The sequence below is a fragment of the Pan troglodytes genome, chromosome 15 (assembly GCF_028858775.2).
Source record: "Pan troglodytes isolate AG18354 chromosome 15, NHGRI_mPanTro3-v2.0_pri, whole genome shotgun sequence".
NCBI classification, from domain to species: Eukaryota; Metazoa; Chordata; class Mammalia; order Primates; family Hominidae; genus Pan; species Pan troglodytes.
Window position 1 is genome coordinate 92,054,447 of NC_072413.2, and position 26,321 is coordinate 92,080,767.

The window sequence follows — 26,321 nt, forward strand, 5'->3', positions numbered from 1 at the left end:
CATTCCGGCTCTTCAATTTTTTAAGCAATTTAGACTGTAGCAAGAAAATGTGCAGCCTTTTGGGCAAAGCCCCTGGGAACGAGGCCTACCCATTATGGACTGTGGTAACTTGGTAGGATTTTTAGTATTTATTTTAATGGAGGGACAAATGCTTTCTAACTGGGCCCCCAACTCCACACCCCAGTTCGCAGTGAGGCGTGGGTGGGTCACCTGCCCTCTCTGGACTTGTTTCTTCAACTGGAGGAGGTCCCTGCCTATGCTGACATTCCATTGTAGAAAAATGGGGCCTCTGGTGTCTCTTTACCAGGGGCAGTGCCTCTCTGCGGGGGAGGAAAAGCTCAAGGTTAGCTGTCTTAACCCAAGTGACTTACCAGGCCTACAGAAGAGTCCAGTCCAGTCACTTGTTGGACTGGGCTCTGACAGATGGCCTGTTGAGGTCAACTGGAATGTGAGGGCTGCGGTGTGGTTTCAAACATTCATGATGGATGTATTTTCCTACCCCTAACTTAAGGAGAAAAAAAAAAGACTTCCTTTTTTTTGCCAAAGTCCAGAAAGGGGCCTTTAGCCTTTAGTAGGAGCTCAAATTGTTGGGGCCCCTCTACCTCTCTCAGGGCTAGAACTGCCTGACTCTTGGTGGACGAGCCCTTCAGGGTTCTGCTGTCAGCCCCACCTGGACAGAGGCTTACAAGACTAGGGTCTGGACCAGAATCTGTGTATTTCTGTCTGGGACCAGGAAGCTGCAGCTGTCCCATCATCCCCAGCGAATCCTAGAAGTGGAGTCTGGATACTTCAAGGATAGAGGTGTTGGCACGCACAGCCATGGACCCAGCTGAGCAGAGCAGACGCTTTGCAGGCTGCCCCTGGCTGCTTCCTCCCTTTCCCGCTTCTGCTCTCTTTATGGACTGGTCAGAGGGTAGGTGGGAAAGAACAGACAAGCCATGGAAGTTGGCAGTGGGGAGATTTCCACTGTGGAAACCGCCTGGGAATTCTGGCCAGCAGCTTCCTCCTTCAGCCACCTGGCCATACCCCTTAAATAAGCCCCTCACCTTGCTGCCTCAGGACCTTCAAGATTCCATCTGTGGGCTGGCCGGCAAGATGGCACCAGTGGGGACCCACACCCTGGCTGGGCGGAGGTGCTGCTAGCAACCTCTCTTCCTCTATAAGAGGAAATGGAAAATGCAGGGTGTGGAATTGCCCTTTGGGGTCCTTCCTTAATTGAAGGCCACCTTCTCACAGGTTTCATTCTGCAGGGATTTACTGGAATCTATTGGTGCTGCTGCGTGAGTCTGCTGACAACCTGACTGCACAAGGACTGGGTAGCAGACTCCTCAGAGTCCTCTTGACACAAATGTCAGATTTGTGTCACTCTTCTGCCTTCATGAAAAGCCAATAGCACTCTCAGATATCAGGGGATTTTAGTTCCAAGCAGGGACCCTGGTTTCCATACTGCCCTCAGCTGGAGTTTGGATCCAAAGGCTCTGGCTAAGTCATTATGTCACTTTTTCACAGGAATGTAAATTTGACCGTCACCTCTGAATTTGTTCAGTGTCCCACCATGGTCTATGAGAAGTACACTGGAAGCGTGGGGGGAACACATGACATGATTTGTGAATAGCATCATCTTTGCCAGACAAGTCTCCAGGGGATCCCTGTTTCCCAACTGAAAGGTGTGAACGGACACACACATGGCCTGGATGACGCCTTGGCTGTTCTAAGGGGCTGTAAGGTGGGCTCTGGGCCTTCCAGCTAGGCTCTCAAGCACAGCAGAAGCCTCACTGGGCTGCTATGTCTCTGTATTTGTGGCTTGTGTGGTAGCCTCAGAAGCAGAGCTGTTTGGCAGACTGGCTGGAGAAATTCCCTCTAGGAGACTTCCTGTGCTGTGCTTCCAGGTCACAGAGCCCCCCGGAAACTCACAGGGGCCCTCTTCCCAGAAAAGAATCTATTCTATCACTTCAGAATCAGGACACTCAAGCTCTGGCAGAGGAAGGCCAAGTTACTTTCATGGTCTTACCCTCTGCTTTTCCCCTTTTTGCAAAAAACCACTGGCCAAATCCGAACCATTGCCCTTGTTTCCCCCACGTTCTCTCTCAGATCTTTGTCTCGAAGGGAAAACATAGTGGATGAAAAGGTGTGGCAGGCTTTGGCAGCTTGTTAAAATCTAGTCATCTGTGGATGTTACCTTGCTTGTCCACAGCAGCCAGTCACCCTGGCCAGTCCCACTTCCTGGATAATTCTCTACCCTCACCCCAGAGCCATCTCTCTCCAGACCAAAAGCTGGAAGGAGAGTTGCTTTGAGAGCTTGTTTTCACAACTGCATGTTTATTATGATACTTTCTCTCCAAAGGAAACTTTTAAATCAATGGGAACAATTAGCAACAGAAAGAGCACAGTCCCTGCTTTTGACTGGGTTCCTATTTTAAGCACAAATGAGAGCTCTGGAGCCAGAATGCCAGGGTTCAAACTTCAGCATTCACTTACTAGCTGTATGATCTTGGCCAAGTCACTTCACCTCCCTGAGCCCCAATTCCCAAGTTTGTGAAATGGCAACAATACCTATGTGTCACTGGATTATTGGTTAAAACGGAATGAGATTCCTTGTGTGAAAATAGCTATTATACCTGACACACTCATCGTATGGGCTCTACAAAGGGATATTCCCCAACCTGTCCTTCCTGACAGGAAGCATAGGGCACTGCAGATGGGGAAGCATGTCACCTTGGCAGTGACTCGGTGGCTTCCCAAGCAAGATTGTCAGGGGAACCATGAGAGAGAGTCTAGGAGCCAAACACATCACCACCCTGAGCAGATACAGGAGTGGGGAGGGGGCTGTAACTCAGTGAGTGGCTTCCAGGGGCCCCAGGCCCTGCGGGATGTGGGCCAAGCCCTACAGCTTCCCTGGGCAGTAAGTAAAAACATTCTCCTAGCATTAAAATGGTTTCCATAACTACTTTTGTCCTGGCTTCTTAATACTGGGTACCTGGCATGCAGCCAAGAACTCTGCTTTTCCGTGGTGCTTATGTATTAAGTAGATTAGCTGGGGAGGGATATTCCTTGTTTAATGGCAGATCCAGGACACTCTGGAAGCTCTGCCCACCAACTTCACCTTACCAGGCGAGAGTAGCACTGCTTGGAAGGCTGCTCCTGTCTTTTAAAGCCTGTCTACGTATTAGCTCCTCCACCAAGGAAAAGAATTTGCTGTTAGATGGCTAGGACAGGACACGGACAGTCATCAGGGGATCAATGTTTGGCTTATGACAAGTGGCTTCACTCCCACGGCTCAGGTGCTATTAGGGGATATTGAGCCCGCTTACTAACCCCACTGACCACCACTGCATCATTTGGAAAATGGAGAGTCTCCCTGCCATTCTCTGATAGCTGTCAGTCAGGAGCTGACCTCACAGACAAGGGCAATTTCCCCTCCTATTCAGGTCACTGGTGACACTGGGGGATGGGAGGCCATTCCTTGGCAACACTTCTGAGACTGAAGTAGTTTTCTGAACTTGTCCTGGGCCCAAAAGGAAGATACTAATCCCACCTCTGCTACTTGGCTGCTGCGTGGCCCTGGGCAAGTCTCAATCAGTGGGTGTCTATATGCTCAGGTACAAAAAACACTATTAAGACTTATAGATGGGCACAGTGGCTCACACCTGTAATCTCAGCACTTTGGGAGGCTGAGGCAAGAGGATCACTTGAGGGCAGGAGTTTTGAGACCAGCCTAAGCAACATAGTGAGACCCCATCTCTACTAAAAAAAAAAAAATTCAGCCAGATGTGGTGTTGTGTGCCTGTAGTCCCAGCTACTTGGGAGGCTGAGGCGGGAGGACTGCCTGGGCCCAGGAGTGTGAGGTTGCAGTGAGCTGTGATTGTGTCATTGTACTCCAACCTGGGCAACGGAGCAAGACCCTGTCTCAAAAAAAAAAAAAAATTATTTCTCAGGACCTTCAAGACTAAATGCTAATTAGATAAAAGTGCCAACCATGAGGCTGAGAGAGGCTAGCTACTTAGATCTTGGGGTATCTTGGTCCCTTTGTGTATCCTCTTCAATTCCCTAGCACCCCTTGAACTAAACAACTGTATTGTATTGTGCCCCGACGAATATCTGTTTGGAAGCCAGACAGCTGTGCAGAAATCTATGCTTCTCCCATGGTTGTGGGAGTTGTGGATACTCACCTACACTGATCCAGACAAAGCTGGGGCAGCATTGGGAAGTCCCTAGTTCCCTGAGCACATATTTATACCAGGCTGACCAAGCCTTGAGTTCCTCTTCTCCCAAGGAGCTCAGCTAAGGGAACACAGCATGGCAAGTGCTATGAAGAGGGTAAGCACGGGACACTAAGGGAGCCCCAGGAGAAGCACTGCTTCCCCTTAGAGGCTCAGGACTAGAGGACCCATGGCAGTGCTCCAGGATGGAGAAGGCCAAAAGGCAATCCAGACCGACGGAAAAGCCTATTCTGCACAAAGGCTCAGGACAAGAGAAGGGGTGCATGGAACCGTGGGCAGGAGCCTGCTCTGTCACAGAGGAGGGAGTGGAGACAAGGCTGGGGCTAGATCCTGAGGGCTTCACACGCCAGACCTAGCGACTGTTACTGTTGGCTCTGTGATGTGAGGGAAGCCTGAAGACAGCAACCTCATCCCTGCCCACCTCCCACGGTGGCTCGGACAATACCCAGGAGAGTGGAGAGAGCTAAGGAGCTATTAGGTTGCTGCTCTGGGTAAAGCAGGAACATGCACCTCTTGAACATTCCAGCCTCTTGCTCCATCCACACTGTCCAATCTTGGCCTGCAGCCAGAGGTCTGACACTATTCCTGTCCTTTCAAGGGCTTAGCACTGTGCTGGCCCAGGAGAATCACTAAGTTAATAATGAAACAAACTACACCACCACCATCTTCTATCTTAAAAAAAAAAAAAATCAGGATGACACAATGGCTCTGACCATTGTTTTTAATTTATGAAATCAAGTTGAACACACAAGAAGCCTATAAACACTGCAATACAGAAAAATTAAGCTGCTGCATTGAATTCTTACTCCAAAACAATGCAAATCTGCATGAGGTCTCTCCCGCTATGGGTGTGAGTGGAAGAGAGGGAGACTTTTTTACCTGGGGTTGGTGGTGGAGTGAAACACAAAGGTGGGAGAGGTTTTGCAAATAGCCAGAGAACAGAAACCAATGTGCAGTCACTGACACACTTGACCAGGGCAGTTAATTTGCACTTGTACTTGGCTGTGGCTGTTTCGGCTGCGGCTCCTTCGGCTTCTTTGTCTTCTTCTTCTTCTGCTTGGAGAGACAGCTCAAAGCAGACTCGCTCTTACTTGGGGCAGACACAAGCAGGGGTGGCTTGCCAGACTGAGTGGGATACTTGGTTTTCTGGCTCTCCGTAAACAGTGGCTGGGACAGCAGGTGGCGCAGCTCCTTCTTCAGAACCTTCATCTGCTTTTGTCTCCGACGTTCTTCTTGCTGGTCAGCTTTTCCTCCTTGAAACACAATACAAAAAAGATCCTATTTACTATGGTTTGTAGAAACATTTTGTTTCCCTTGATGGGTAACACAGTGAAAAATGTTTTAGAACTACTTTAGGGAGGCAGGGTTCAAAAGTTCTCTGAAGAAGCTAGTGGTGGCTTGGCAGGGGCTGTAAATGGATAATGTCTAACCATTTGCGGGGGATACGCAGGACCGCTCTGTCCTTTTTTACTCCATAAAAATCCTCCAAGACTGGAATTATCTTTACAGATGAGGCAACTCAGGCTTAGAGAAGTCACCTGGCTCACATCACAGAGCCAGTCATCAGACAGAGCCCAGAACCCAAGTCTCCTGACTGAAGATCACTTTTCTTCCTATGACCCACCCACTTACTGCCCACCTGGGGTTTGGTGACTTCACAACTACAACCCCCCCACTCCCCGTCGCCCCAGGAGACACTGAATGCTTCTTTGTAGCCCAGCTCTCCTATGCCTTGCCACCAGTGCTGTGACTGCACATGGAGAGGCTGGCAGAGCCAAAAGGTTCCACCTCAGCCTGTCCTCAGGAAGGGAAGCCAGGGCCTCCACATCTTCGGCCCAAGCCCCAGCCCTGAGCCACCAGGAATAGCTCACTGTCATCAAGCCCACTGGTTTGGCTCCTGGCTTCCATGCTGAGCAGACAGCAGTAAGTCTGCCTCTGAATTTGCTGACTTGGGCACCAAGGTGTCAACATCTCTGCTGAGCTGCATTCTTGGTGGTGTGGAAGGAGCATGGAGTTCTAGATTTGGTTCTACTACTTTTTAGACCAGGAGTTTTCTCAAGCAGGGACCGGGCAGATTCATCCCTGAAGCCTCAGCCTGTGGTCACATATAGAGTAGCAGCTCTGGAAATGCCTTGTGACAGAGCTGTTTCCCTGCACAAACTGCCTCTGCTGTGGTATCTAGTTTCCATATGTAAAAGAAGAGTACTTCCTGCTGTGTTCATGTCATGAAAGTGGAGAAGATCAAATGAGATAATGGCATGGAAGTGCTTTGTCAACTTGGAAGGCAGGTGTAGTAGGAACCATAATGACAAATAACTTAAAATGTAATACTTTCTATTTGCCAGGCAATGCTATAAGCGCTTAACATTTTTTAACTCAATCAGTCTTCACAACAATCCCATGAAGTAGGTAGTTGACTACTTCCATTTTATGGAGGAGAAAGCTGAGAACACAACAGGGGTTAAATAACTTGACTCAGTCACATAGTTAAGGCAATGAGCCGGCATTCTAACACAGGCAGCCTGGCCAGAGAGCCTGCTCCCTTCCTCACTGTACTCCACTGCCTGTCCATGTAAGAGGAGGCAGCTGAGGGCACAAGACAGAGACAGAGGAAACAAAGACTGACTGAGGGCAGTAGGCTCATCTGGGACCAGGGCCTGTTAGCAAAGAGGGGGAAGGACGCCTTGCTGATTTTGACAAGACCCACAGTAGTAGAGATGGTTCCAACAAAGCAAAAGTTAAAGAGAGATTTCAACTTCCTCAATTCCCATCCCGCCCAAGGGCTTACCCTTATACATGTCTTCTTCCAGCTCGATCTCCAGGGCAGCCGCTGCCTGCTCAATCCAAGAGTTGTGCAGGCAAGCCTGGAAGTTCCGATACTCAGATTTCTCAATCTGTCGAGCTAAACGGATTCGCTCCTGGGGGGAAGTAAAAGAAAATATTCATCTGAAATAGAGTTCAGGCCTCTGGGAAGCAAAGTCTCACTTGAGTTGTGTTTGTGTGTTTAAGGCAGGTATCACTATGCTGCCCAGGCTGAAGAGCAGTGGCATGATCATGGCTCACTGCAGCCTCAACCTCCTTGGATCAAGCAATCCTCCCACCTCAGCCTCCCAAGCAGCTGGGAGGCACCACCATGCCTAGGTAATTTCTTTTTTTTTTTTTTTTTCGTAAAGACAGGGTCTCAACTGTGTTGTCTAGGCTGGTCTTGAACTCCTGGGTTCAAGCAATCTTTCCACTTCAGCCTCCTAAAGTGTTGGGAATACAAGCGCGAGCCACCGTGCCCAGCAAGTAGTGTTTTTAAAAAGCTCTTGAGCCGGGCATGGTGGCTCACACCTGTAATCCTAGCACTCTGGGAGGCCAAGGCGGGCGGATCACCTGAGGTCAGGAGTTCAAGACCAGCCTGACCAACATGGAGAAACCCCGTCTCTACTAAAAATACAAAATTAGCTGGGCATGGTGGTGCATGCCTGTAATCCCAGCTACTTGGGAGGCTGAGACAGGAGAATCACTTGAACCCGGGAGGCGAAGGTTGTGGTGAGCCAAGATTGTGCCACTGCACTCCAGCCTGGGCAACATGAGCAAAGCTTCGTCTCAAAAAAAATAAAAAATTAAAAATTAAAAATAAATAAATAAACAGCTCTTGAGATCAGTGGTGAGATGCAGTTCAGTTCCTATTGAAATGCATTTATTTTGTTTCCTGATAAAAGCCCAGTGGGCAACCATTACCCGTCTGTGTGTACACATCTAAACACAACTGCCAGCTTTCCCAAAAATCAACCTGAACAGCCACATCCTTTGAAAACCCTTACTGGTTTGACTGCCAACCTATAGGTAACCAAAGTGAAGTCTTTACGCAGATGCCACAGCTTGCTTCCACAGCTGAGCTAAGATAAAACATTTCAACTCTCTCCCTCTAGAGGGTTTTGGGGTTACATTGCAGTGGCAAAATGAGAAGGATCTTGTGATGTGGGGAAAGAAACCACGGGAAACCTGGGTGGCTCCTAATCCTCCTTACTAATGGGAATTCTCTATGATTTCCACTTTTCCATCCTTATCTCCACCCTATTTCCCCACACAGCTAATATTCCTTTTGAGCCAGAGAAGCCAACATTCCTTGAACTGTGCCATGCTTTTGCTCCCTCAATTCCTGGAATTCCACCTCCTCTGTACCCTTCCACATCTTTGCCAGCAGGAGGCTGGGATAGAACCTCTTCTCCTCCCAATGTAACCATATGCCCAGTAATTCCATACTGCTCCACTGTACCTGAACTTTATTCACAGCTGGCAAACCTCTGGGAAGGAGAACCCACCCCACTTTGGTCACTAATACAGTGTCCCACGGTAAGTGGCACCTACCTGGGGAATGCCTGCTGAGTTAAAATCCAAAAGACAGAATTTACTGGCACCTGCTCCAGGGATGTGCCAAACCTGTAGCATCTGCCTCAGCAAGAAACACTAACCACACTGTCTACAACCCTCTGACAGGATATCCAGACAGCCATGACCACTGCACTGTCTGGTGAGGAGGGGGGACTTCAGGGCCAGAGAAGGAAGAAATGGTTCAGGGAGAAAATGCCTCCCACCTTCGGTCACTCCCCTTTTCTCCCTTTTCCCAGGTATGTTGCTCTCAATCCTATCTACAAGTCTCCTTGTTCAGCTGTTGGCAGAACGATTCCTTAGTTTTCAAGGGTTATGCTGCCAGAGTCCCACAGCAAGGTGCTCTGCAAGGGAGCAGCACAATCCCTTCATTAGCACTGGGGTTTTAACTGCTTTCTACCTTGACCACATCCATGTATTTTGTCTGCACGGGGAACAGTGGGATGTCCTCATCTTTCTTGAGCGTTTTGTAAATCTTCTTAAAGTTGATCACATCCTCAGGCCCAATGAGCATCAGACTGAGGCCTTCATTGGTAGCTCGAGCAGTTCGACCACTTCGGTGGACATAAATCTCCGAGGTACGTGGGACCTGCCACAGGAAGAACTGGGAGATCAATACATGGCCACTGCCAAACACTGGTCCTCTCCTCAGGGCCACATCCCCAAACCAGACCCTCCTACCTCCCAGCCAGGCAGGTAGAAACTTCTGCAGCATTGTAGAGCAATCTAGCCCTCCTCTCTTAGTCCCACATTCAAAATGTTCCCAGGTTTAGCCCATTCACTGCGCAGGCTCTTCCCTCCCATGCCCCTGACCCTGGTTCAGGTCCTCAGGACCATGCAGCCAGACCACAGCAGTTACTTCTTATCCAGGATTTAAGCAGCCCAGCTCCACAGACCATGTTAATCCCTGGGTTATACGGTCTCTACTCCTATATATATTTTATCCATAGATAATGTGGCATGGTTGCTAACACACCCACTGAGCCCCTGGCACACACCATTAATCAAGCACAACAGTCTTCTCCACTGGGCCCAGATAACATCTAGGTATCCTTTTCAATACAGTACTTTAAGTAGCCACTATGAACTGTTCATAAGAGTTCTAGAAATGAGATTTGCCTTTCTTTACTTACAGGATAAAGGCCCAACTCTTCAACCTGACACTCAGCGCCTTTAGTGACTTGCCCTCAACTTACCCCTCCAGCCTCAGCAACTATTCCTTTCCCAACACATCCCCTCTTCTCACTGTGAGCCAAGTGCCCCTGAACACTGCCCATTTCTTTGCTCCTTCCTTTAATACCTCTACATGTCCAAATCCTCTTCACCCTTAAATGCCAGGCATGTTTTTAGAAAGTACTTTCCAACCTCCCAAACTAGAAGTTACCTCTCTCTTCCATTGTATTTTGTAATTTTCTAATACCTTCTGCCTTAAATTATGGCTGTGGTCATCTCACCTCCTTTGCTGGATCCAATACTTCTTAGGGGCTGGGACTGTATTTGATTCATCTTGACTCCACAAAGGCTGACCCAGCTCCTTCCCCAAAAAAGGGAAGACTATAGAGATTTGCTAAACCAAAATTAGCACCTGTGATACAGTGAAATATGTATTTGCTCTTCATCCTGTTTCCTGGCAAAGGAATCTCAAAAGTAATGTCTTTTTGTATGCTAATGACAAACTATTGACTGATGGCTGATAGCCCCCCAGGAAGTTTCAGGATGGGGGCTGGTCACCAGAAAGGCCAAGGCAGGATTAGAAGGTTGGGACTTGCAGCACTACTTCCTAAAGGCCAATGGCTTAATTAATCATCTTACCCAATGAAGTCTCCATAAATATTCCTAAAGGACAGAGTTTGGAGAACTTTTGAATAAGCTGAATATGTGGACATTCCTGGAGGGTGGTGTACCCAGGAGGGGCATGGCAACTCCATGCTCCTTCCCCTGTACCTCAGCCTATACATCTCCCCATCTATATTCTTTGTAATATCCTCTATAATAAACTGGTAAATGTGTTTCTTTTAGTTCTGAGAGCTGCTGTAGCAAATTAATTGAACCCAAAGCGGGGGGTCATGAGAACCCCAACTTGAAGCTGGTTGGTCAGAAGTTCCAGAGGCCCTGACTTATCGACTGGTTGCGGGGAGGAGGGACATCTTGAGGGATCTGAGGCTATCTCCAGGAAGACAGCATCAGAAAATGAAACTAAATTAGAGGATACCCAGCTGGTGGCTACTGCTTGATATGTGGTGAAAAACGCCCACACATTTGGTTACAGAAGTCTTCTGTGTTGATTGTTGTTGTGAAGTGAGAGAATGGGAAAAAGCACTGTGAGTTTGTTGTTTCTCTGAAACAGCAGCCTAAAAGATTTTTAAAAGCACAAAGAGGAATTAAAGAGGAAAAATAATAATGCCATACCAGCTACCATTTATTGAGTACTTACACTGTGCTACCGGCTTCATCAGCATCAGCTCAATTTAATTCTCAGGATAACCCTATGGGGTAGCTAGTTGTTACTTCCAGTTTACAAACAATGACACTGAAACCAGAGGTACTAAATAACTTGCCTAAAGCTAACCAACTAGGAAGCAGCAGACTGGGGATTCAAAGCCTGGCAGTCTGGCTCCGGTGCCCATACTCCTAACCAAAATTTTATGCTGATATTCACTAGATGCACACACTAATATTACTGCTACTATCAATGGCAGTTAACATGAGTAAGTGCTTGCAATGTGCCAGGTGGCTTCTTAAGCTCTTTATACTTAGTAACTTATTTCACCTCAATAAGAACCCTAAGAAGCAGGTACTCACTGCCATTTAATACATGAGAAAACTGAGATACAGAGAGATTACATGACTTGTTCAAGGTTACACAGCTGGGATTTGAGCCCAGAGAGATCTAAACTACCACACTCTTCTATTAATACTTCTCTACATCAGGGTAACCAATTACATGCTTAACTTATGCCCATTTCACAGAAAAAACTAAGACTCTAACCTGACAATATCAAGTAGCTTGGAGAGAAGGGCTACTTGACATGAGACAAAGCAAGGTTTTCTGGAGACCAAATCTCAGCAGTGTTGCAAAAGTGGGAGTAGTGGGCACTCGATGCCAGTGGTATTCTCTGATGCCAAGAGCCTTGGAACCAACAATTCCTCCTCCCTCCCCCAACCTTTGCCTTAAAAATTCCCCACTCAGTGCAGGCAGATGCCTATAAATTTTCAGATGCCCCTACCTGGTAATGGATGACATGCTGGACTTTAGGAATATCCAGACCCCGAGCTGCCACATCTGTTGCCAAGAGAACACAGCTGGGGTAGAGAGAGAAAGCTTATTAATAATAACTAACAGCTATCTTTAATCAAATTCTTACCAACTGCTGAGCATCCTAAACATTACAGTCCTTACCAATACTCTGTAAGATATCACTTGTATACCCTTTTACAGAAAAACTGAGGCTCGGAGAGATTAACTTCCCAAGCTATCTACATGGCTATTCAGTTGTGGAGTCTGGATCCAAATTTGGGACTCATTGATCCCAACCAACATGCCATACTCTGCAATGATAAAGACTCCCTCCAGTGAGTTAAATGAGGCCATACATATTCTGGGTCAGTGACTCCTCTCCTAGCACCCTCTCATTTACTTCCTCCCAGTGGCACACAGACTTCCTTGCTCTTCCCCAAACAAACCAAGCATGCTCTCACCTCCAAGCCTTTGCACTTGCTACTCCTTAAGGCCTTAAAGGGTCTTGCCTCAGATGTCCATATGACTCACTTCATTACTTTCTTCAGCTCTCTGCTCAATTCTCACTTCATCAGAGAAGCCTCCCTGACCACACATACCCAATCTCTTTTCTCCAACCCCTGCTCGACTTACTTCTTAGGATCACTTGGCAGACTGTGGGCTTACTTTGCAATTTATTATCTCTCTCTACTAGAATGTAAGCTTCATGAGAGCAAGGACTTTGCATTACTCACTGCTGTTATCACCACCACATAGAACAACATCTGGTTCATGGTAAGCACTTGATAAATGTGTTGGATGATGTTTCTCAATGTGTGGTTCATGGAAAGTCAAAAGTACTTGAGGTGCTTCAAAACATAAGACTCTGGCCCTTCAGGGTCCTCACTCCCTGCATGTCTGAGCTGAGGCCGGGAAATGCAATGCAAATCCTAGTTTGTAAAATATTAAAACTACTGCTCTGGATCAAGGTCAGCAAACTTTTTCTGTAAAGAGCCAGACAGCATTTCCAGCTTTGTGAACAACACAGTCTCTATGGCAACTATTCAACTCTGCCACAAAAGAGGATATTGACAATACATAAATGGGTCTTGCTGTGTTCCAGTAAAACGTCTACTAAAAAAACAGGCAGCAGCCAGGTGTGATGGCATGCATTGGTAGTCCTAGCTACTTAGGAGGCTAAGGTGGGATTGCTTGAGCCCGTGAGTTCAAGTCTAACCTGGGCAACATAGCAAGACCCCATCTTAGAAAAAAAAAGGGCAGCAAGCAAGATTTGGCACGAGGCCTATAGTTTGCCAAGCCTTGTTCTAAGCTAATCTCAGTAAACCACTGATACTACTTAACCAATTTTTAAAAACCAGTAAATCAAACACTTGTTCTAGAAACTAATTACCCCATGACCTGACAAAACACTGGCAAAAGACACTTTGTAGTCTGCCTCAACTTTCCAGGCCCTCATCTTGACAATCTGCACCCCATTCCCTGAGCATCAGTCTGGTCCAAAGGCAGATGGACAAAGACATCAGGAATAAGAAATAACATGGGCTCTGAGGTCCGACAGGCTTGTCTGAGGCCCAGCTCTACCACTTCCAGGCAGAGAAACCTTGGGCACACTGATCAGCTTTTCTAGACCTCATTTTTCCATCTATAAATGAGAATAGTGATAATGGTAATAAGTAGTAAAGGGACTAGAAATTATTAAAGCTAACATTTAGCAATATATACATACTATGTGCTAGAGACTGTTCTAAACACTTTACACGCATGAATTTACAATCAATCTTCATAACAACCCTAGAATGGGTTCTATTATTATCCCAATAATGAGAAAATTAAAGTACAGAGAAATTAAATAACTTGACCACCTAAGGAGTGACAGAACTAGGATTTGATTTCAGGCATTCTGGTTCCAGGATCTGTGCTCTTAACCATGAATCTATTCTGCTTCCTCTTAAGGATGTTAGGAGAGTAACTGAATGTGATTCTGAATCTAAAGTGCCAGCATAGGACCTAATCTATTGTCTATACATTCAATATTATGTATTGTCACCCATATTCATTAGTATTGAAGTTTCTGTATGGCATTTAACAGCAACCAAATTCACTAAATGACAGTAACCTTGCCAAATGCTGTGCAAAAAAAAAAAGGCTACCTACTACTGAGACAAGGCCCCTATGACAGAAGGTGGCTTTTCTACCATTTCCCCACCATCCTGACCCCTTTTACCCCAGTAACTAACTAGAGGTTAAGCCTCTGGGGACAGTCCTAACTTACTCTTCCAGACGGGCAAACTGCTCCAGGTTTCTGAGCCTCTGCTTCTGGTGCATACAGGCATGCAGGGTCAAGGGCATGATATCAAGGACTTTGAGGAGCCCAGAGAGGCGTTTGATGCAGGAAATGCTGTTGGCAAACACTAAGCTGCGGCCTGGATACTGCATCAGGAAGTAGTACAAGTAGAAGTCTTTCTCATCAGTCTCACAATGGATCTTGGTCTCTGTTAGCGTCTCCACTGTGGCCTCATTCCTTGTGAGGTCAATGACCTTGGGCTTGCCCCTCATGCCAATTTTCTGCATAAGGAGGTCAAGTTTGGCTGTTTTATCCATTTTCTTGGTGTGCTTCTTATGAAGGATTCGAGCAGGAGCCTGATGCACCAGGGTGAGTGTGGCAGAAAAAACAAGCGTTTGTCTCTTTGGGTTGTATTGGGAGTCACTGAGCATCTCTAGCAGCTGTGAGAGCTCAGCAAAATGGCCTTTCTCAACCATCCGGTCAGCCTCATCCACTACCAGGCACCTGCAGATCCAGAGAGACCCATATCATTGGTCAGCAGCGGGTTAAGAGGAATCATCTATAGCACACCCTACACTCATCCTAAACACACACACACACACACGTACACACCCTACTACCACCACCACCATCAGGCCCTCAACTAATCTCCCTCATGCACTCTTGGCTTTCTAAAGGCCAGGGTCTGGATGATACCACACCATAGCATTCTGCGATGGGAAGAAGGCATTGCCCACACCATGTCACCTAAGGCTCATTTCAGAAAAGGCAGTGAGGAGGAAAAGAGAAGTGCCATCTATTACCTGAGCTGCCGAAGGTTCCTCAAATGATAATGCTTTTCTTTAATTAATTCCCACAGCCGGCCTGGAGTAGCAACCACAATCTCAGGACGACGGTTCAGCATCCTCTGCTGTTTCTGCGTGGACATTCCACCAACCAAAATAGCAGTTTTAATTCCTATGGGACAGAAAACATAAGGGACACTTATTCAATCTGGGTGATCATTTTCTTACATGGCTGACACAGGCACCCCAGATTAGCAGAGACAGACATCAGCACAGTGTAATGCTCTAGAGCTAAAAGAGCAGGCCTGGCCAGACTGTTGACGCCACTCCTAGAGGGCTTACTAAGTCTTCTGTGATCTGGGCTCTACTTCTTCAGCCTCATTTCTTTTCTACTCCCTCCCCTCCAACCACACCAAAGGGGCTGAATTTGAACCCAGGTATGCTTACCTCCAAAGCTCTGGGAAAACGGAGCACTGGGGCACCATAATGCTGGGAGGAATATGACCTGCAGCTGTGCTACACCTCTCCTAGGAAGCCCTTCCATTCCCTCAATTAGAATTATTCTGAAAGGTCCACTAATGCCCTGTTGTTTTCATCTCTGGTGCAGAAGTTCTCATAGTATCATGCGGGTAAAGGGCTTAGCAATAGTAACAACTTGGTAATTAATTGCTGCTTTTATTATAAAATTAAGATTCCCAGAGTGAAGCCCTTCCCAGAGTGAATTCCCTGAGAGAATTAAATCCTAATTGCTTAGAGCAGGGATCAGCCAACTTTTTCTGAAAGGGTCACTAGTGAACATTACTGACCTCATAGGCCAGATGGTCTCTGTCACAACTATTAACTCTACTCAACTTCACCTTTGTAGTACAAAACCAACCACAGACAATATAAAACCAAATGGGTGTGGGTGTGTTCCGGTAAAACTTTATTTATAAAACCAGACAGTTTGCTAATCCCTGCCCTGAGCATCTACTGTATCCAATAAATTTCCTATGTATCCACAATGGCACCAACTATGTATTATCCTTGAGGGAACTGAAAAAAATGTCACTCAATCAATTTTCTGTAGGGCTTAATTGTCTGGCTTATAGATGAGAGTGGCTTACTCTAGAGGGCAGGAACCACAGCTCATTCATCTTTACCAACGAGCATTTGGGATTTGCCTAGAAAATATTTATTAAATGGAACTAAACCTCACCTGTAAACCTGGCCACAGCATCAATGTGCTGTTTGACCTGGACAGCCAGCTCTCGAGTGGGAGTCAGAACCAGTCCAAGCAGAGGACGCTTTGGATATGCCTTACAGGTGGCGCTTTTGTCATCCAACTCTTGTTTTAGATTTCCAGTCTGCTCTTTAACAAGATTTTCCTCCTCATTCTCATTCTGTTTGGGAACAGGTTTCTCCCTGATCAGGGAAGAAGGCCCTTCACCAGCATCATCGTCACCAAAGAGCAACGCCTGGTCTGAGACAGTGCCTCCAGTCTTGGCTCTGGCCTCGGCTGCAATATCACTGGGCAGTGCTTCACTCTCAATTACAGTATCGTCAGGCAATGCATCAGACTCAGCTTCAGCCTTGCCTGGTGATCTAGTCTCAGCTCTGGCCTCAGTTCTGGTCTCTCCAGGTGGTGCTTCGGTGTTACTTGGAGGAGGGGCAGCATTCCTCTTCTGCCACTGCAACACTGCATGAATCATTGGGATGGCAAAGGCAAGAGTTTTCCCACTTCCTTAAAAGTAAAAAAACAAAACAAAATAAAAACAGTGTGAATCAACAGATGAACATACTTTAGTCTGGAATTCATTCTTTTGCACAGAATAAGGTAGCCAAGTGCCACCCTGACCGACCCAAAGCTCCTCCACTCTACACAGATTTCCCCAGAAGGAACCAGAAGGCACATGTAAATTAGAACCCGAGGAAAAGTATGGCAGGCTAGCACTGAGGTCTTAGGTCACCAGTAACGAATTACAAATGTCCAAGAAATGAAACAATAAAGAGAGAAAGGGCAAGTTTTGGGTGTATGTGTTGTTTCTGTGAGGAGCAGGAAACAGTAATCCATACAACACTTTCCCAAGACTTTTCTTTGGTGATAAAGGAGTAAAAGAAAATTTTCTTAAGTTTTCAGAAAATGTAAATATAAAACTTTTGTCTATGCCTGAACATTTTCAAACTGGCCTTTGAATGTACACAGAGTCCAAATCATCTGGGTGGTCAAAACAAAACATCTCAGGCTGAGAATTTAAATAAGTTCCAAAGTGATAATGCCCTAGGCAGAAGCCAATAAATGCTTTCTCAAGGGAGAAACCATTATCATACATCTCCAAAAATTTTCACAATTTTCAAAGGAAATAAGCAGCTCTCAGTAAAAAATAACCACACACACAAAAATAAGATACTATAAGGAAAAAAGAGAGCAAAAACAGACACATGAAACTTTCGATAAGAAGAACAGCAGACTTATCAGAAACAATGAAAAGCCAGAAGACAGTGTAGCAATATTTTTTATTTGAATGCCTAAAAATAAAACCCTGACAATCTATAACCCTATACCCAGCAAAACTCTCTCTCAAAACAAAATGTGAAATAAAGACTTTAGGCATATAAAAGCTGAAATAATTCACCAGCAGCAAATGTGAGCTATCAGAAATATTAGTCTTTCATGCAATAGCAAAGATAACATAAAATGAAAATCTGGATGTACCCAAAGAAATAAAGAGCAACCGAAACAGTAACTACGTAGGTAAATATTTAAAAACTTCTTTTTATGGCCAGGCATGGTGGCTCATGCCTGTAATCCCAACACTTGGGGAGGTCTAGGCGGGAGGATCAAGACCAGCCTGGGCAACATAGTGAGACTCCCATCTTTAAAAAAATTTGCCAGGCATGGTGGCACACTCCTGTAGTCTTCGAAACTTGGGAGGCTGAGGCAGGAGGATTGCTTGAGCATGGGAGTTTGAGGCTGCAGTGAGCCATGATCGTGCCACTGCACTCCAGCATGGGTGACAGAGGGAGACACTGTCTCTAAAAACAAACAAAAAAACAAAACCCCTTATTTTTCTTATTTAACATCTTTAAAAATAACTGTTTAAAGCAAAGATAATAAAAATGTATTCTAGAATCTCTAACACGTATGAAGTATACAACAAAAAGCACAAAGGAGGGGAGAAATGGAAAATACTCTTGTAAGGTTCTTACATTGTATGCGAAGTAGTAAATTACTTGAGGGTAAACTATAATAAAAGATATATACTATAAACCCCAAAGCAATCACTAAAAAGACGTTAAGAATTATAGCTAATAAGACAACAAAAAAGATAAAATGGTATCTATGCATATATATGTATTATAGTCCCTGTCCCTAATTCTTGACACAGAGCTTCTAAGAGCCTTGTAACTTTCTCAGTGATAGGGGCATCTTTTGTTGAAATATTTGGTCTTAGTCCTCTGTTGCTGATATAAAACCTTGTGATACCTTAAAAATATTTGTAGTAGTAAGAGCATCTTTTTGCATGTTAATAAGATGACTAGTGGCTGGAGTCCCTAGACAGCTTCAGGATGGGGGATGGAACTTTCAGCTGCCTCTCCCCACCAACCTCCAGGGAGGGAAGAGGGACTGGAAACTGAGCTCAGTCACTAACAACCAATGATTTAATCAATTATCAATCATGCCTATGCAATGGAACCTCCACAAAATCTCTAAACGATGGAGTTCGGATAGATTCCAGGGTGGTGTACCCAGGGACCATGAAAACTCCATGCCCTACCTCTCCTGACTTCCAACCCCGCCCCATACCTTGCCCTAGTCATCTCATCCATCTGGCTGTTTCTCAGTTACATCTTTTATAATAAATTGTTAAATACAAGTAAAGTGTTTCCCTGAATTCTGTCAGGCATAGCAAAGTGCTGAACCTGAGGAAGGTGTTGTGGGAATACCCAATTTGTAGCCAAGCTGATCAGAAGTACCATTATTTGTGATTAGCATTATTAATGGAGGCAACCTTGTGGGACTGAGCCCTAAACCTGCAAGGAATGACACTAGCTCCAGGTAGATAGTGTCTGAATTGAACAGAATTGTAGGATAACCAGTTGGTGTCCACAGAGTTGCAGAGCTGGTTGTGAGTGTGGGAAAAACCCACACATTTGATGCCAAGAGTGTTCTGTGGGTAGAAAATCTTTTTTTTTTTTTTTTTTTTTTTTTTTTTTTGAGACACAGTCTTGCTCTGTCGCCAGGCTGGAGTACAGTGGCACAATCTCAGCTCACTGCAACCTCCACCTCCAGGTTCAAGCGATTCTCCTGCCTCAGCCTCCCAAGTAGCTGGGACTACAGGCATCTGCCACCACACCCAAGTAACTTTTGATTTTTTTTTTTTAGTAGAGATGGAGTTTCACCATGTTGGCCAGGATGGTCTCTATCTCTTCACCTCGTGATCTGCCTGCCCTGGCCTCCCAAAGTGCTGGGATTACAGGTGTGAGCCACTGCACCCGGCCTATGGGTAGATCTTAATAGTATCTCTCTCTCTGACACACACACACACACACACACACACACACACACACACACCCACACACAAATTCAGTGCCAAAGAAGGAAACAAAGAAGAGCTGGGACTAATAGAAAAGTAACAGATTTAAACCTAACCACTGATGCTGCTCCCGGGATCACTGCAGACGGGAGGCAGGACTAGATTGCAACTCCTGAAAGAGCAGCAAGGGGAGGCTTGCATTGTGAGTTTTAGCTCCAGATTGACTGCAAGAACAAACCAGTAATCCTGAGAGGAACCACAGACCCTCTGAAGGAAGTGGACTGCTCCAGCAGGACCCAGGAGACCCCCAAATACTGTGAGTGCCCCAACTGTGGAGAGGAGGGAGACTCTCCTCTCCCAAACACACACCCCCACTGGAGAAGGTGAAGGTCCGTTTGCAGGAGAAGTTTCTGACTTTACCTGGAGCTGAGTCAAGTTAGAGAGCTGAGCGAAATACAGGGGTAGAGGAAGCAGCAGAAAGGCCCTGGGAGCTCGCTGGGTCCCCAAGCAGCCCATTCCTGCCTGGCACCACAGGGATCCACTGGGAGGGTGGCCAGAGGAGCAGGGGGGCAACATTCCACAGAAAGAAGGCATTCTCTAGCCAAATTCTGTAACAATTTGATTTAACAATCTGAACAGGACCAGAAGCCTCCTGGCCAGAACTCGGGGGAGGGCATGAATCCAGACTTCACAGGCAGGGGAAGAACTAAAGCTCCTTTTCTTTCAGAGCTGGGAAGCAGATAACCTTGGGCAAGTTTTCAAGCCCTCCTCCTGGAAACAGACTGGGGCTGTTGGGGAGGACACGGTGGGAGTAAGACTGCCCTTCGGTTTGTGAGGGAGCTGGGTGAGGCCCATGACTGCTGGCTTTCCCCCACTTCCCTGACAACCTGCATGACTCACCAGAGGCAGCCATAATCCTCCTAGGTACACAACTCCAGTGACCTGGGAATCTTACCCCCATCCCCCACAACAGCCACAGCAAGACCCACCCAAGGAGAGTCAGAGCAGGCGTAGACCTGCCCCCACATGATGGTCCTTCCCTATCCACCCTGGTAGCAGAAGACAAAGGGCATATAATCTTGGGAGTTCTAGGGCCCTACCCACCGCTGGTCCCTCTCCATACTATAGCTGATGCTTTCTGGAAAGTGCCACCTCCTGGCAGGAGGCCAACTAACACAAAAACAGAGCATTAAACTACCAAAGCTAAGCACCCTCACAGAGTCCAACACACCCTCAGCCATCTCCACTGGAACAGGCGCTGGTATCCATGGCTGAGAGCCCCATAGACGGTTAACATCACAGGACTCTGTGCAGACAACTCCCAGTACCAGCCCAGAGCCGGGTAGATTTGCTGGGTGGCTAGACCCAGAAGACAGACAACAATCACTGCAGTTTGGCTCACAGGAAGCCACATCCATAGGAAAAGGGGGAGTACTACATCAAGGGAACACCCCATGAGACAAAAGAATCTGAACAACAGCCTTCAGCCCTAGACCTTCCCTCTGAAAAAGCCTACCCAAATGAGAAGGAACCAGAAAACCAACCCTGGTAATATGACAAAACAAGGCTCTTCAACAGCCCCCAACAAAAAATCATACTAGTTCACCAGCAATGGATCCAAACCAAGAAGAAATCCCTGATTTACCTGAAAGAGAATTCCGGAGGTTAGTTATTAAGCTAATCAGGGAGGGACCAGAGAAAGATAAAGCCTCAATGCAAGGAAATCCAAAAAATGATACAAGAAGTGGAGGGAGAAATATTAAAGGAAATACATAAAGAGAAAACAATAAAAAATTCAGGAAACTCTAGACATACTTTTAGAAATGTGAAATGCTGTGGAAAGTCTCAGCAATAGAACTGAACAAGCAGAAGAAAGAAATTCAGAGCTCAAAGACAAGATCTTCAAATTAACCCAATCCAAGAAAGACAAAGAAAAAAGAATAAGAAAAAATGAACAAAGGCTCTAAGAAGTCTGGGATTATGTTAAATGACCAAACCTAATAATCGGTGTACCTGAGGAAGAAGAGAATGCTAAAAGCTTGGAAAACATATTTGGAGGAATAATTGAGGAAAACTTCTCCAGCCTTGCTAGAGACCTAGATATCCAAATACAAGCAGCACAAAGAAAACCTGGGAAATTCACTGCAAAAAGATCTTCACCTAGGCACACTGTCATCAGGTTATACAAAGTTAAGACGAAGGAAAGAATTTTAAGAGCTGTGAGACAGAAGCACCAGATAATCTATAAAGGAAAACCTATCAGATTAACAGCAGACATCTCAGGAGAAACCCTACAAGCTAGAAGGGACTGGGGCCCTATCTTCAACCTCCTCAAACAAAACAATCTTCAGCCAAGAATTTTGTATCCAGCAAAACTAAGCATCATATATGAAGGAAAGATACAATTGTTTTCAGATAAACAAATGTAGAGACAATTTGCCATTACCAAGCCACCACTACAAGAACTGCTAAAAGGAGCTCTAAATCTTGAAACAAACCCTGGAGACGTATCAAAACAGAACAACCTCTTTAAAGTATAAAGTAAAAATCACACAGGATGCAGAAATACAAGTTAAAAAGCAAAAACAAAAAAACAAAACTAAAGTACACAGGCAACAAAGAGCATGAGGAACGCAAGGGTACCTCACATTTCAATACTAACATTGAATGGAAATGGTCTAAATGCTCCACTTAAAAGATAAAGAACTGCAGAATGGATGCAGAACTCATCAACCAACTATCTGCTGCCTTCAGGAGACTCATCTAAGACATAAGGACTCACATAAACTTAAAGTAAAGGGGTGGAAAAAGGCATTTGATGCAAATGGACACCAAAAGCAAGCAGGGGTAGCTATTCTTATATCAGACAAAACAAACTTTAAAGCAACAATGGTTAAAACAGACAAAGAGGGACATTATATAATGGTAAAAGGCCTTGTCCAACAGGAAAATATCAAAATCCTAAACATATATGCACCTAACACTGGAGCTCACCAATTTACAAAACAATTACTAACAGACCTAAGAAATGAGACAGACAGCAACACAATAATAGTGGGGGACTTCAATACTCCACTGACAGCACTAGACAGATCATCAAGACAGAAAGTCAACAAGGAAACAATCGATTTAAACTATACCTTGGAACAAATGGACTTAACAGATATATACAGAACATTTCATCCAACAACTGCAGAATATACTTCTATTCAACAGCACATGGAATCTTCTCCAAGATAGACCATATGATAGGCCATAAAATGAGCCTCAATAAATTTAAGAAAATTGAAATTATATCAAGCACTCTCTCATACCACAGTGGAATAAAACTGGAAATCAACTCTAAAAGGAGCCTTCAAAACCATGCAAATACATGAAAATTAAATAACCTGCTCCTGAATGAGCATTGGGTCAAAAACAAAATCAGTTTGTAAATTTAAAAATTCTTCAAACTGAATGACAATAATGACACAACATATCAAAACCTCTAGGATACAGCAAAGGCAGCACTAAGAGGAAAGTTCATAGCCCTAAATGGCTACATCGAAAAGTCTGAAAGAGCATAAACAGACAATCTAAGGTCACATCTCAAGGAGCTAGAGAAACAAGAACAAACCAAACCCAAACCCAGCAGAAGAAAGGAAATAACCAAGATCAGAGCAGAACTAAATGAAATTGAAACAAACAAACAAAAAAACTAAAGATAAACAAAACAAAAAGCTGGTTCTTTGAAAAGATAAGTAAAATTGACAGACCATTAGCAAGATTAACCAAGAAAAGAAGAGAGAAAATCAAAATAACCTCACTATAAAACAAAACAGGAGATATTACAACTGAAACCACTGAAATAAGAAAGATCATTCAAGGCTACTATGAACACCTTTACACAGATAAACTAGAAAACCTAGAAAAGATGGATAAATTCCTGGAAAAAAAACCCTCCTAGCTTAAGTCAGGAAGAATGAGATACCCTGAACAGACCAATAACAAGCAGCAAGATTGAAATGGTAATTAAAAAATTACCAACAAAAAAAAGTCCAGAACCAGACGGATTTGCAACAGAATTCTACCAGACATTCAAAGAACCGGTCCCAATCCTTTTGACACTATTCTACGAGACGGAGAAAGAAGGAACCCTCCCTAATTCATTCTATGAAGCCAGCATCACCCTAATACCAAAACCAGGAAAGGACACGACCAAAAAAGAAAACTACAGACTGATATCCCTGATGAACATAGATCCTAAAATCCTTAACAAAATACTAGCTAACCAAATCCAACAACATATCAAAAAGATAACCCACCATGATCAAGTGGGTTTCATGCCAGGGATGCAGGGATGGTTTAACATATGCAAGTCAATAAATGTGGTATACCACATAAGCAGAGTTAAAAACCAAAATCACATGATCTCAATAGATGGAGAAAAAGCATTAGACAAAATCCAGCATCCCTTTACAATTAAAATTCTCAGCAAAATTGGCATACAAGGGACACACCTTAATGTAATAAAAGCCTTCTATGACAAACCCACAGTCAACATAATACTGAATGGGGAAAAGGTGAAAGCATTCCCTCTGAGAACTGGAACAAGACAAGGATGCCCACCTACTCTTACCACTCCTCTTCAACATCGTCCTGGAAGTCCTAGCCAGAGCAATAAGACAAGAGAAAAAAAATAAAGGGCATCCAAATCAGTAAAGAGGAAGTCAAACTGGCACTGTTTGCTGATGATATGATCATTTACCTTGAAAATCCTAAGGACTCCTCCAGAAAGCTCCTAAAACTGATAAACAATTCAGCAAACTTTCCGGATACAAGATTAATGTACACAAATCAGTAGCTCTTTTATACACCAACAGCGACCAAGTGGAGAATCAAATCAAGAACTCGATCCCTTTTAAAATGGTTGCAAAAAAAAAAAAAAAAATACTTAGGAATATGCCTAACAAAGGAGTCAAAAGACGTCCACAAGGAAAACTACAAAACACTGCTGAAAGAAATCACAGACAACAGAAACAAATGGAAACACATCACATCCCACGCTCATGGATGGGTAAAATCAATATTGTGAAAATGACTGTTGCCAAAAGCAATCTACAAATTCAATGCAATCTCATCAAAATACCACCATCATTCTTCACAGAATTAGAAAAAACAATTCTAAAATTCATATGGAACCAAAAAAGAGCCTGCATAGCCAAAACAAGACTAAGCAAAAAGAACAAATCTGGAGGCATCACACTACCTGATTTCAAACTATACTATAAGCCCATAGTCACCAAAACAGTGATACTGGTATAAAAATCGGCACAAAGACCAATGGAACAGAATAGAGAACCCAGAAATAAACCCAAATACTTACAGCCAACTGATCTTCAACAAAGCAAACAAAAACATAAAGTGGGGAAAGGACATCGTTTTCAACAAATGGTGCTGGGATAACTGGCTAGCCACCTGTAGGAGAATGAAACTGGATCCTCATCTCTCACCTTATACAAAAATCCGCTCAAGATGGATTAAGGACTTAAACCTAAGACCTGAAACTATATAAATTCCATAAAATTAACATTGGACAAACCCTTCTGGACATTGGCTTAGGCAAGGATTTCATGACCAAGAACCCAAAAGCAAATGCAATAAAAACAAAGATAAATACCTGGGACCTAATTAAACTAAAGAGCTTCTGTACAGCAAAAGGAACAGTCAGCAAACTAAATAGACAACCCACACAGTGGAAGAAAATCTTCACAATCTATACATCTGACAAAGGACTAATATCCAGAATCTACAGCAAACTCAAACAAATCAGTAAGAAAAAAAAATCCCATCAAAAAGTGGGTTAAGGACATAAATAGACAATTATCAAAAGAAGATACACAAATGGCCAACAAACATGAAAAAATGCTCAACATCACTAATGATCAGGGAAATGCAAAGCAAAACCACAATGTGATACCACCTTACTCCTGCAAGAATGGCCATAATCAAAAAATCAAAACACAGTAGATGTTGGCAGCCAGGCACGGTTGCTCATGCCTGTAATCCCAGCACTTCTGGAGGTTGAGGTGGGCAGATCACCTGAGGTCAGGAGTTCGAGACCAGCCTGGCCAACATGGTGAAACCCCATGTCTACTAAAAATACAAAAATTAGTCGGGCATGGTGGCAGGCACCTGTAATCCCAGCTACTTAAGGAGGCTGAAGCAGGAGAATCACTTGAACCTGGGAAGCGGAGGTTGCAGTGAGCCAAGATTGTGCCACTGCACTCCAGCCTGGGCAACAGAGTGAGCCTTTGACTTAAAAAAAGAAAAAAAGCCGGGCACAGTGGCTCACACCTGTAATCGCAGAACTTTGGGAGGCCAAGATGGGCGGATCACCTGAGGTCGGGAGTTTGAGACCAGCCTGACTAACATGGAGAAACCACGTCTCTACTAAAAATACAAAATTAGCTGGGTATGGTGGCGCATGCCTGTAATCCCAGCTACTCGGGAGGCTGAGGCAGGAGAATCACTTGAACCCGGGAGGCAGAGGTTGCAGTGAGCCGAGATTGCGCCATTGCACTCCAGCCTGGGCAACAAGAGCGAAACTCCATCTCAAAAAAAAAACAATGCTGGCATGGATGTGGTGAACAAGGAACACTTCTACGTCCTGGTGGGAAAGCAAACTAGTATAGCCACTATGGAAAACAGCGTGGAGATTCCTTAAAGAACTAAAAGTAGAACTACCATTTGATCCAGCAATCCCACTACTGGGTATCTACCCAGAGGAAAAGAAGTCATTATACAAAAAAGATACTTTCACACATAATTTTATAGCAGCACAATTCACAATTGCAAAATCATGGAACCAACCCAAATGCCCATCAATCAACGAGTAGATAAAGAAACTGTGGTATATAC

At 44.7% G+C, this 26,321-nt stretch overlaps 1 protein-coding gene across 2 annotated transcripts in view; it reads right to left on the reverse strand.

The window, feature by feature from the left end:
* Positions 1–4,927: 4,927 nt before the first annotated feature.
* The window catches only part of DDX24 (DEAD-box helicase 24), a 30,322-nt gene continuing 8,928 nt past the window's right edge, over positions 4,928–26,321 (reverse strand). For both annotated transcript variants that reach the window (XM_009428317.3, NM_001279842.1), the window contains 7 exon segments: positions 16,103–16,627; positions 14,923–15,076; positions 14,108–14,623; positions 11,825–11,900; positions 8,998–9,186; positions 7,009–7,138; positions 4,928–5,473 (listed from right to left, as the gene is read on the reverse strand). In XM_009428317.3, the coding sequence (XP_009426592.1) occupies positions 5,202–5,473; positions 7,009–7,138; positions 8,998–9,186; positions 11,825–11,900; positions 14,108–14,623; positions 14,923–15,076; positions 16,103–16,627 (1,862 nt within the window). In that variant the 3' untranslated portion in view covers positions 4,928–5,201.